This window comes from Rutidosis leptorrhynchoides, chromosome 1 (genome assembly GCF_046630445.1).
Source record: "Rutidosis leptorrhynchoides isolate AG116_Rl617_1_P2 chromosome 1, CSIRO_AGI_Rlap_v1, whole genome shotgun sequence".
NCBI classification, from domain to species: Eukaryota; Viridiplantae; Streptophyta; class Magnoliopsida; order Asterales; family Asteraceae; genus Rutidosis; species Rutidosis leptorrhynchoides.
In genome coordinates this window covers 97408247-97421503 of record NC_092333.1, presented here as the reverse complement: position 1 = coordinate 97421503, position 13257 = coordinate 97408247, and the positions used below count along the sequence as shown (strand labels likewise).

General features: G+C 31.9%; 2 protein-coding genes across 9 annotated transcripts; both read left to right on the top strand.

The window, feature by feature from the left end:
• The first annotated feature begins 6053 nt into the window (after window positions 1-6053).
• LOC139886490 (uncharacterized) lies at window positions 6054-8794 on the top strand. The gene is made up of 2 exons (XM_071870320.1): window positions 6054-6216; window positions 7384-8794. Exons 1-2 carry the CDS (start codon window positions 6118-6120, stop codon window positions 8479-8481), a joined length of 1197 nt encoding a protein of 398 aa, XP_071726421.1. The 5' UTR covers window positions 6054-6117; the 3' UTR covers window positions 8482-8794.
• A 1740-nt stretch (window positions 8795-10534) lies between these two features.
• Window positions 10535-13000, top strand: LOC139863339 (myosin-17-like). Of its 8 annotated transcripts, XM_071851992.1 has the most exons (8): window positions 10535-10674; window positions 11271-11397; window positions 11481-11516; window positions 11803-11937; window positions 12009-12270; window positions 12359-12445; window positions 12617-12692; window positions 12859-13000. In XM_071851992.1, the coding sequence occupies exons 2-5, from the start codon at window positions 11312-11314 to the stop codon at window positions 12019-12021; spliced, it is 270 nt and encodes an 89-aa protein (XP_071708093.1). In that variant the 5' UTR covers window positions 10535-10674; window positions 11271-11311; the 3' UTR covers window positions 12022-12270; window positions 12359-12445; window positions 12617-12692; window positions 12859-13000. The 8 variants fall into 8 exon arrangements, 7 of the variants coding, with proteins under 7 accessions (XP_071708093.1, XP_071708081.1, XP_071708091.1 ...); XM_071851980.1 differs by having other exon boundaries at window positions 12359-12692; XM_071851990.1 differs by lacking the exon at window positions 12859-13000 and having other exon boundaries at window positions 12617-12840.
• Window positions 13001-13257: the final 257 nt, after the last annotated feature.

Below are 13257 nucleotides of genomic sequence, written 5' to 3'. Positions count from 1 at the left end.
TAATCGACTTAATAATAATCTTGATGAACTCAACGACTCGATTGCAACGTCTTTTGAAATATGTCATGAATGACTCCAAGTAATATCTCTAAAATGAGTAAATGCACAGCGAAAGGTTTCTTTCATACCTGAGAATAAACATGCTTTAAAGTGTCAACCAAAAGGTTGGTAAGTTCATTAGTTTATCATAATCATTCATTTCCATCATTTTAATAGACCACAAGATTTCATATATTGTCACGCGTAACTCGCGAATTAAAATTCATTCATATGGATTGAACACCTGATAACCGACATTAACAAGATGCATATAGAATATCCCCATCATTCCGGAACACCCATCGGACATGATAATTTCGAAGTACTAAAGCATTCCAAATTTCAGAATGGGGCTTGTTGGGCCTGATAGATCTATCTTTAGGATTCGCGTCAATTAGGGGTGCACTAATTCTCAAAATTAGTGATGTTCCCTAATTCTTAGATTACCAGGCTAAAAGGGGCATATTCGGCTTCGATCCATTCAACCATATAATGTAGTTTCGATTACTTGTGTCTATTTCGTAAAACATTTATAAAAGCGCATGTATTCTCAGTCCCAAAAATATATATTGCAAAAGCATTTAAAAAGGGAGCAAATAAAACTCGCAATACTGTATTTTGTAGTAAAAATACATATGACGACATTGAACAAATGCAGGGTTGGCCTCGGATTCACGAACCTTTGTAAAGCTCATTTAAAAAAAAAATTCACCAAGCAGGGATCGAACCCGAGACCTCTCGCTCACCCGAACTATCTCTTAGCCATTCCTCTGTCCCAGTTTATCTGATTAAACTCATAACTCGATTATACTTAACCCATTGAATATCCTGTTCTATTTCCTTCTTCCTTCTTCATGATTTAAATCGACTGGAGACTGGATTAATATCATTGAATTAACTTTTATTTTGGTTTTGGAATATCACGAAACAGATTAACATCAGTTGTGAATTGATTGACAGAAGAAAAAATAATAATAATAATAATACAGCAGCTGTAGTACTCGCGACGGTCTTGAGGAACTCAAAGTTGGATTTTGAATTTAAGACTGTTTTAGATCTACATGAATTAGGTTGGAAATCCACCCTATAAAGTTTCTACATCCTCAATTTAACGTGAAATATCAAAATGAATCCGAATTTCTCCAAGAACAATTCGTTTGGCTTTTAAAATGTTAACTTTGACTCAACAATTTGAATTCGTTAGGAAGAATTGGAGTTTGAGATTTTGCAGATAGATTAAGTAGACAATTCCTAACAAGACTACATTATTACATTTTTGAATTTGATTCGAATTCGTGATATGGTTAAAAAGTGGAAGAACAGAGGAAAAGAGCTGTTTAAAAAAAATCAATTAATTTAATTAGATAGAACTAGATACTTACAGCTATAGTCGATTTAGATGATGGAGAAATCGAACGAATTATCAATAAGAAAGAGATGATTGATAAATAGGTGTGTGTCACGACAGTTTTAATCACGGGAAATGAGAAGAACAGCAAAAAAATAAAGTGGAAAAGGATTGGTAACAGGCTTTGTGATTTGGTTCGATTTGTAACAAAATTAGAGACAGGAAACAACTTTTGAAATAGTATGATTGTGATGTAAAATCCATTGAATTATTCGGATGATATATCCTGTATTTAATTCATTAATTATAAATAATTAATATTAATAATAATACATTAATAATAAGAAAAGATATACTAATAATAATAATAATAATAATAATAATAATAATAATAATAGAGTTAATAATAATTTCACTAATACTAATAACTAAGAAGTGGCCAGTCAGCCCACTTCGTTGGGCCGGAAAATTTGAATCGAAAAACAAACTTTCGTAGAAGAAAAAAAAACTGAGTACTGTAGCGGGGTACTATTCATTGGCGCATGCTGTTATATATATTGTAAATACTAATAATTTTATTAATAATTATAATAATACTAATATTAATAATAATTAATCATAATTATAATAATAATTATAAAAATGATAATGAAAATATTATTAATGATAATAATAAAAATAATAATTTTTAATGATAATAATATCTAATGATAATACAAATAATAATCATCATATAACAAGTTGCATGTTTTAAATTTTATATCTATATATTATATAATATTAATAATATAGATATTAATATTATTATTAACATTAATAATAATGAAAGTAATACTAATAATATTGATATAACAACTTATGCTTATCAACTCTCATATCTATATAATTATTTTAAATTAAATTAATAATACCGATATCAATATTAATAATGAAAGTAATATTTATTAATATAATAACTATATTTTAACTTGTACTTAAATTTAATATGTTAATATTACATATGTCCTTTTCAATTTATATATATATATATATATATATATATATATATATATATATATATATATATATATTCATTTGAATAGCAGTTTAATTATTCCGTATCTTATTTTACATTTTTCATTCTAATTATTTAAAGTGTACTTAATTTATTCAAAATATTATATATATTCTTATATTTATATATATATATATATATATATATATATATATATATATATATATATATATATATATATATAATTATATTTACATATATATTTACAGACAGTAGTTCGTGAATCGTCGAAAGTAGTCAAAGGTCAAATGAATCCATCTAAACAGTTCAAAAATTTTAAGACTCAACATTACTGACTTTGCTTATCGTGTCGAAATCATATTAAGAATTAAGTTTAAATTTGGTCGAAAATTTCTGGGTCGTCACATTTTGTGACAATTGTTTTGACATCAACTAACTTCTTCGGCCCATCAACAAAATCCTTCAGCCCATCAACAAAATCCTTCAGCCCATGTCAACATTCTCATCGATGAAAATCTCACGAATGTTCACAACCGACCCTGTCACCACCGAAAGACCCTAATCTTCCAAATGACTCGACACAATGTCAACAGGCTCAACTTCAAAAATACTTACCGAATCGGCTTTTGGCAATGAGGATGTGTCACCCGCGATTAGTATGTCCATGATTAGTATGTCCTTGTAGACCGGTCTTGGGGATGATGCAACCAAGGGCGAGGTAATTGAAACATCGACTAACGATTGAGACCTGTCCAAATTATTAGGAGTTGAACCACAAATACTAATACATGTCAGGAGATACGAACATACCTCATTGCCATCATTCTTACTACCCAAATCCAAAAGAGGATCACTACACTTACCAACCGAATCATGTTGGGCACACACTTAGGCTCGACGTCGATTGTAGTATATTAGTTTCACCAAATTAAATCATATCTTTTCCCGATTCCAAATCTACCAGTCTTATCTCTTACTTTTTACATATATTTTTTGTCTTACATGTATAAAGTAGAGACACAAAAGAACTCTATCACATTTTTCTTATCCATTTATGGAAGTGGACAATTAATTTGAAAGAGTGGCGAGTCTAGTGACATTATCTGATAAATGTATAACTCAATCAAATCAAAAGACCAAACTATATTTAATTAAACTATTGAGACTCAACCTAGATTAAACTCACGTAAAATCTTAATTACAACGATTACTCGATGCATTTTTTTACAAGACGTGTTATCAAATTACCATTTAATTACCACTCACACGCAAATGCAAGTGTATAGATCACTAAGTGTTGAAGCTTACCTTGTTTATCACTAAGCAATTCACAAAGACTAGTCAACAAATCATATACTTAAAATAAAGTAAATGATAAACACAATAGTAGATCTTTTGATCAAACTCAATAATCAATAATCAATACTCAAACATTATAATTATAAATATAAAGACAATCCACAACTAAAAGTTTCACATCTAAGTAAACACAAGGCTTTTAGCCTAGCATAATCATGGATAATTCAATAACCTTAGTGATAACCAAAGTATTCATGATAAAATCACTAATAAATATGAAAACTAGCGTACCAATGTTTAATCCTTGATCCAATCCTAAAGCTTGATGTTAAAACCCTTTAGATTTGATGAAGAAAGGGTTTTGGAACCTGAAAATCGCCCCTAGTCTCGTTTTCCAACATATAGAATAAGATATGATAAAGTGCAACTCAAAATTGGGTTAAAAGCCGTCTGCACCTTCACGTGAACGTGAGCCAGATTGTGCCTACAGCCTCACGATCGCGAGGCACTATTTCCCACAATCCGCGTTCGTTTTTCTGATATCTCGCAACGCGAAAAAGATTCGATCATGGTCTCGCGAATGGGAGATAATTTTCGCGAACCCGAGGCGTGAAAAACTCATTTTGGCCTAAAACATAACATGAACTTTTATTTTGACTCCCGACTCGAACCGGGACCAATATATTTTTACTTTCAAGCTCCGAAATAAATATAAATCACCCAAAACATCTCAATAAATACCTTGACACAAAATGCGTTAATCTTCCACAAATATCCTGGCTAAATATTCTATAACCAACTTGATACTAACGGAACGAGACCGATATTACGATGATAATTATGTATGATTTGAGTAATATCTTTTTTCATCCTAGATTCCCCACTGATTTGTAAAATCTCAAAAAATGAATAATGGACAATATAATTTCGACGGATGAAGTATATTATAAGTAGGTTTCTTATACTGTGACTGGAAAAGTTATATCCTAGGAGGCTAGGATGCTTACAAAATATATGTAACCTCATTATTGATGTTGAATCAACAACATAATATTTTTAAACATCATTATTGATGTTAAACTTACAAACATCTTACAAACTACTACAAAGTAATATGTTAATCATTCATACAACAATAAATAGTTAAATAAGTCTAACATTGCAATAGAATATGCTACACTTCTTGGAATTCCATGTCAGTAACGATCCCGATACAAACAAGTTGTTGAAGTTTTTTTATACTCACAAAAAATTTAAAGTTCGAAAATCATTATCATCATATTTTTGAACTGCAAGTAAATAACGGTTACGGAATAACCCTGACAACCACTTGCATCTTATTTCCTAATAGCATGAACAACATAAAATTATTCATTTATTTTATATTACTCCTTATTAGTTTGTAGTAAACTATTAAAATCAAATAACATGAACAACATAAAATTATTCATTTATTTTATATTACTCCTTATTAGTTTGTAGTAAACTATTAAAATCAAATAACATCTCAATAAAATTTTTGACATTACTTAGTAATTTGATTATAAATATTAATCAAAATATTATTACAAGTAATGATTTTTCACTAAATCGTGAAATAGTAACAATTTTTTTTGCAAGTAACAAACTAACAATGACATAAATACGGATCCAAAGACATAACAAGTACAATCGATACAAAAAAATCAAAATGAGCCTCTAGCTAAACAAAAACCAAATAATAAAAGAAAGAAAAAATTCGGAGTTACAATTTATAATTTAATACTCCGTACAAGTTAACGACTTTAAGGTGACATAGGCAATGTTTGTTTTCCATTTAATTGACTTAATACAATGGAACTTAATATAAAAATCTATTAAGGGGTGTTTGTTTTTGACTTAATAAATAATACACGTCTTAATTTAAAAAAGCAAAAGAATTGTGAATTTCCATTTAAATCTTTAGCTTTTAATAACTGCTATTTTACCCCCCACTTATAAGGTTAATTTAGTAAATTTAATTATTCAGACGTTTCTTCAGACTAAAAAACAAACAATAATTATTTATTCGTTAATTAATTTTTTTAGACGATATATATATATATTTATTCAGACAAAAAAAATTAATAAGAAAAGAAAAAACAAACGGGGCCATAATAGGAGTAATTATTTTCCACAAGGACGTGTTTGTAAAAATATCAAATATTACAAATAACCCCCTATAAAACAGTAAACATCACCTTTTAGACTTTTTATTCTCATTCGCATTCCCAATAACAAAATCCTAAGTCGTTGCCGTGTTTGACCCTGAATGCGATACCCGCATGTATACATATGCATATACATACACACCATCATATTATTCTGAAGAAGAAATAAAATATTAAGTGTAATTTTTCCAATTTTGTTCATCAATTAATTATTATATATTTTGAAGATGAGTGGTGTTAATTATAATACAATCGATACGATCAACGCTGCTGCAACGGCGATCTCTTCGTCGGAAAACAGAACACCTCATTCATCTTCAGTTCAGGTTAAATTTTATAACCGTTTTGATTGATTTTGTTCATTTTAATTAATTATATGTTTTTTCGGTAGTTATTTGTTTTGGTTGAATTTTTATAAGATCTGAAGTTGATCGCTGGTTTCTGATTGAATCCGATTTATGATTTTTGTTTGATTTTAAAAATTTGAATGTCATAATGATTAATTAGTAATTGAAATGATCCTAATTTATTTGTTTTGTAGTTTGAAATGATGTTAGGGTTTGTTGATTGATTGATTAGGTTTCTTTTTTTAAATATATATATATATATACATATACGGGAGTATAATGTAAAATTGTTTGATTGTAAGATCTATAGGCCAACTGTGTATGTATTATTTGTGAAATTGATTAATTAATGTTAAATTCAGTTTGATCAGATACGTTGATTGTTTGAATTTGGTCTATGTGATCAAAAATGTTGGATGATTTGGAGTTCAATTTGTACACTTTTAATTTGGATGTTTTGGAGTTCAATTTGTACACTTACTTGATGGACATGTTACTTAATTTTGTTTTTTTTTTTTTTTTGAGAGATAGAAAAAAATTAAATAAAAATAATCATAACAATTAGCCCCCTGAATTTCTTACTCACAAACTACATAATAACTTGACCTATCAAGCTATAAAGTTACTTGAGAGGCTGTGAATAGCCAAAACTAGGCAAATTATTTTATCATGTCAATAGTATACTAGGAAAAGAGTATAATTTCAACCTTATATGCTTTATTGCTTTACCTTTTTCTAAACTGTTGTATGTTGATTCTTATACTCCCTCCGTCCCAGATTAATTGTCCCCAGACAAAAAACACACAGTTTTAGGAAATCCCACTAACTTTATTTCTCCACCAATGAAATATCTTCTCTCTCCATATCCACCAATGAAATATCTCCTTTCATTTCTATTTATGGAAGTAGACAATTAATTTGGGACATCCCAAAATGGAATACTGGACAATAATTTAGGGACGGAGGGAGTATCATTTTTTTAACAACCACCCAACACTTATTAGTTCATCAATATGCTCATGAAGGGGCTTGAACCCCCAATATTTGGTTGAAAGGCTACTCGAATACCGCTAGGCTTATAAGCGCTTTAGTCCTTATATCATCTGTATAATAATAATAATTTATAATTTATTTCTTATATTATAGAAACGAAGATGGGGAAGTTTTTGGAGTATTTCTTCATGTTTTGGATCTCAGAAGCCAAATAATAAGAAAAAGATAAGTCATGCTGTTCTTGTTCCCGAACCTAGTTTATCAAGAACCGAGGTTCAGGGAACTCAAAACCCGACTCAATCATCTTCTGTAGTCCTTCCGTTCATTGCTCCTCCGTCATCACCAGCTTCTTTCCTTCAATCGGCACCACCATCTGCCGTCCAGTCACCTGGCGGTTTACTATCATTTACAGCTGCATCATCTGGGATGTATTCACCTAGTGACCCGAGTAATATGTTTGCAGTGGGCCCTTACGCCAATGAAACACAGTTAGTTTCACCACCTGCGTTTTCAACGTACACAACCGAACCATCAACCGCATCATTCACACCTCCTCCAGAATCGGTTCATTTGACTACACCATCATCACCTGAGGTTCCGTTTGCCCGGTTTCTAGGTTCTGCTAACCAAAATGGTCAAGTTGACCGCAAATTTTCATCACCTCACCAAGAATTTCAGATGTATCAGCTTTACCCGGGTAGCCCGATGGGTCAACTCATATCACCTGGGTCGTGTGTCACCAATTCGGGCACGTCTTCTCCATACGGAGATATTCCACATGGTGGGCCCCCGTTCCTCAACAACCCGTCTGGTGGAAAGCTCTGGCCTCCGGGCTGGAAATCACTTCAAGAATCAGGGGCTACAACCCCCGATCCATACAGGCCCGGTTCAGTTCTTGACCGACAGAACTCAGACGTGGGCCCACTCACCAATTTCGCTAATGATGATCAACACACAATGGTTAATCATAGAGTTTCATTCGAGATCACGCCGGAAGAAGTTGTGAGATGTGTGGAACGAAGACTCACTGCTGACATGGCAAACGCCCGAGATAGTTGCTCTGATGACATGACTAAAGGTCATAGATCAACTGCCACCTTTGGGTCTGGTAAAGAATTCAACTTTGGCAGTAGCACAGATGGAGCAGAGTCTAATTGGTGGACCAGTGAGAAGGTTCTTGGCAAAGAAACTGGGTCTGGGCCCATTAAAAATTGGGCCTTTTTTCCAATGATACAACCAGGTGTCAGCTAATGATTTGGTAAACCCTTTATTCAGGCAGGTAGATAGAAGTTACTACAAAATATTCTATCATGTAACATACCCCAAATTATAACTTTCTTCATTAGTTGCGTATAGTATGTCAGCAACTCAGCATTCTTTTTGTTTTTCAGATCATAATAAAGTTTTGCATATAGTATCTCAGTTTGTTACCAGTTCACTCAACCAGAAATGAGTAACGATTGTCGGTTTTCAGCATTTTTTTTCTTCATTCAAACCGTGACGATATACTAAAATAGGTTTATGAAGATTCTTGTAAATACAATATAGTAATTGGTGTGAACTATTGTTTATATATTAACAAACTTTGTATATTGTGTGGATTCTAGATGCCTGTATAATTTCATTTCTAGGATGAGTAGGATGATATATTAAAAGCAAACCAAAATAGAAAGTTAATTCTTAGTAGTTCTTTGTCTTGTGTCACTGTCAAAATCAACATGGTTAGGACTTAGGGGATACCCAATTAGGTGTTTGTCTCTGTCAAATGGTTAAAGTCATAATCAAGGTTTTAAAAGTCAAAAGTTATATAACTACATATTGTTTTTGGAGTTACATTTTTTGTTGATTTTATACACTTGACTAATTTACATATATACTTGGATAACATCCCTTAATCTGAAAAAAATTCGATATGAAAACACATAGACAAAGGGCACCCATCTTCTGTTTGTTTTCGGGGCGTCTAGTGAATTAGAGACGGAGTTCATAAAGTTATAGGTGATTCAGAGGTTATGGCACGTTTTATATTTTTAAAAAACATAAAACTATTGAAGTTATCATTTTAGTTGTAGACAATGACTAACTTCATGATAAGACTCACCCACATGATGCTCCCTCATTCCCTTTATGTTGCGACGTTCTAGAAATCGATTTTATCTTCGAACCAGTCAGAGGTTTGGTTCTTGTTCAACCGATTGAACCTTATAACTAAGTACAATTGAAAGAATTTTAAAACAGAATTTTCCTACATAACTTTAGCAACCTTCTTCATTATGTTTACAATTCCGAAATAACTTCTTAAGTACTTAAATAATCACCTTATGCTTTTATAAAAAAAACTATAAATATTGTATTCTTGTATAGTTTTAAGTTGTAGTGTGTTAGTTTATAAGATCTCACTTTTCGGTTTTGTATGCATCTTTAAAGTATATACAGTAGTTTTTATGGATCTATAGTATGATAGGACCTTGATCTCAAAGGTGTTGTCGTTTCAACTCGACACAAGGTGCGAGCTTTTGACCGTTTTACTCCAATTTTTAAGTAACACAAAAGATTTTCATAAGTGAGTTAGCCAGGTAATCGCTTTAACAATCAAGAGGCCTTAAAGACGCCTAGTATCCTAATACCCCATTTTAGATTCTTGGATACCAAATCAATTTCGAGTTTTCCTGATTCCCGTTGCCCATTCCGTTAGAAATAAGATAATAATGGGTTAAAATTCATTATTTTCTAACATACCGAATCACAATTATGTAGACAGCGAATTCACTCGCACGAAGAGGTGCGTCATTACTTGAATGGTGGACAGAAAACCCCTGCATCATGACTTGCAGCAATATAATGTTGTAAGCTTCTAGTATTCAACACAATTTCAATGCATAGAGATGCCAATTTTAAACCATTCAGGTATAAATGGTGAATTCTTGTTACAAAGTACTTAAGTAAAATAAAAAAGATAGCTAAAAACATTAGAGATTAAATGAAACACGGGTCAAAAGTTGCCCAAAATCTATTGTTAAACTATTTGCAACGCAACCTCATTTTCAGCTCCGTCAACTGAGTTGGTCATATTTGACGCCCCTGATGCCATTAACGGGGCGTCAAAGTTTGACGCTATGGGACGTCGGTTGAATTTTTGATGGATGCTTAACACTTTTATCAACCAATTAGGAATTAATTTAATATTAATATTTATATATATATAAATTGTGGTAAATGGTGTCAAATTCTGATTGGTACTTATCAACATTAACTTCTATTGGTCCTCAATTTCATCTCCTACCCGACCCATTTTTCTTATAAACCCTATTTTCTCTTATTTGGTTGCCTCTGTCTATCGTTCCTATCTCAAAAAAAGGCTTTCCACTTCTCGGTCTACCAATTGACTCATCGAAAATCAGCTTCCCTTTGTGACGATTAGGATTGTCCTTTGTTACATCAGAGGTACCTCCATCTTCCAGTTTTTGTTTTATTAAATAAATTTACAATTATATGTTACCTCCTAGGTTTGTAACAATTGGGGGTAATGCAAAAATTGGCAACACGATGAAAGACAACGTTAAGCTTAAAATTTATTGGCCTTCAAGCATTTACACACTGTTTTTTTTCCTCTTTTGTATATGTGTGTATCGTCTATATGTACACAATTAGTTCTCCAATCGTCAGATTAACTAAGGTTTTGTTTTGAATGCTTTTTTTACTTTTGTCATATAAATTATTAATTTTTTGGGGTGATTTTACGGTTTTAAAATGTTTGCTGAAAAGAAGTACAGGTTCTGGTATTTGTTTGGGCTGTATTACTTGGTCTGCAAATCTTGAAGGTAATTTATAAAAAAAATATAGCTTGAATCCTTTTAGCTTAAGATGACTACGTCATTCTATATACAAATATCTTGGTGGGGCGAATTGTTTATCCTATGATGGGATTTCTAAGTTGACTAATTTCATAAAATTTCTTAATTTAAGTTGCATTTTATTTGAGTTTGTGGCAGGTTTCTACTGGAAGTGTAAACGGGGCTAACACGATATAATACTTGCAGGCCGCACCGGTTAATATTATTGTAGGCTCAGATGTAGGATTATGCTTTATCATGGATTGATGGGGAAGTGGATCCAGGTTAATGGGCAACATCTTCATATGCATACCTCAAAGGGGAGGACGGGACGGTGAGTGGTGTAATGTTACAATGACTTATCTTTAACTTAATATTTTACATGGGTTTGATTTAACCGACTTTTTTTGATTATAGATTCTTACAAACTGTCTCAAAAGTGTTCTCCCTAAGGTTACTGCCTTTTTTGACATGACTTTCTTTTTTGCATAAACATGGAGTTTTACAAAATTTGGCAACCAGATACAAGCTTCATTGAGATTTATGTGAGATGTCATATTTCACTATATTCCTAGAAGTTTAGAACAATAACAACAACAATACTTAGTCTAGCACATGCGTCCTAGAAGTTTAGAAGTTATATTAAAAGAAATATAAACGGGTTTTTTGACAATACTTTTCGTGTCAACTTTTATTTATTTATTTATTTATTTTTTTTTTTTTTGTGTGTGTGTGGCAGAGATATAACTGGAAATATTCTAATTGCTATAAGTCCATTTCGAAGATTGCATCATCTCTATGATACGAAGGGAGGAGGATTTGGTGAACTCAGTCCCCATGTATTTACTATAGCAGATGTAGATGTTGTTTACAGGTATTGTTAGTTAACATTCTGTTTAGCTCATTGTAAGTTACTCTATAGCTAATATAAGTAACTTTGTATAGGGGAGATGATTAATGAGGGGAAAAGCAATTCATTCGTAGTCAACGGAGAAAGTGATGTTGGCAAAACTCAAACAACAATAAAGATGCTTTTGCACATTTAAGTGGCTGATCAGGAGTAATGGATGTACAGTTGAACAACAAATTCAAATAGATTAGCGAATTATATTCTCTAATACTTGGACGAGATCAGATCAAGTTGCAGTGGCAGTCCACCACATGAAAACCAAACACTGCGAAGGACAATCGACATTGTAAACGGAAAGTAAGAAACCAAGTTATAGATACTCATCTTATATAATACATAGTGACACCTAATAGTACTTCACTAACGATAACGGTTGTGTAATTAGGTAGGAAGGATGGCAGGCCAATTTGCTAAACCTCAATCATACTCATTTGAAGAAAAAGAACGGTTGTGTAAGGCCTGTCGTGTGAAGGTCTTCAACTCAAAAGAGTGTTTTAACAATAATTAACCCCCTATTTCTTTCAACTTTGTGGTTTTTGTGTTTTGTTATTTCTTTCGGTGCTTTCTATATTAAGTTACACACTTATTTTCAACGCTTAATATCAGAGGCTGTTTGCAGGTAACCTGATTGCAACATTTGCAGGTAACCTACATAGTAGATATGCTCTCGGACAACATACCTTTTACCTTTACAAAAAAGGGGGATAATTATGATCTATGTAAGATGCTTTTATAATATTTAGTTTAAATAGTTAAACGCATATATAAATGATTATGCTTTTGTATATAATCGTTAACTAAGATGCTTTCGTAATATTTAAAGCTTGCATATAACCTTTATTTGGTCAATATGTTTTCTATATTCTAAGTTGCGGTAATATGTAGATATGATTCATGGTGCCAAGGCCCTGCTAAGATCCTAAAGTGCAAGCACCTATTACTATTACTATTTGTTTTCTATATTGTAAGTTGCAGTATTTTGTACCAGAATTCTAAAGTGAAAGCACCTACTACTATTAATATGCAAATATGCTTTCTAAGATGTTCATTTTCGCTTATCTAAAAACACAATTCAAAACACGATTCAGTTTGATGTATGAAACCCGCCGCAACGCGCAGACCACCAACCTAGTTTTATATATAATTTTGTTATTAATTTATTACCCAACTTTCAATCAGATTTTACTATATCATCCTACCAATTTTGCCACAAAAATTTGACATTTAGGGTTAACGAATGTCAAATACAGTCACAATCAAAAACTCATTTTTCACCAAAAAGTA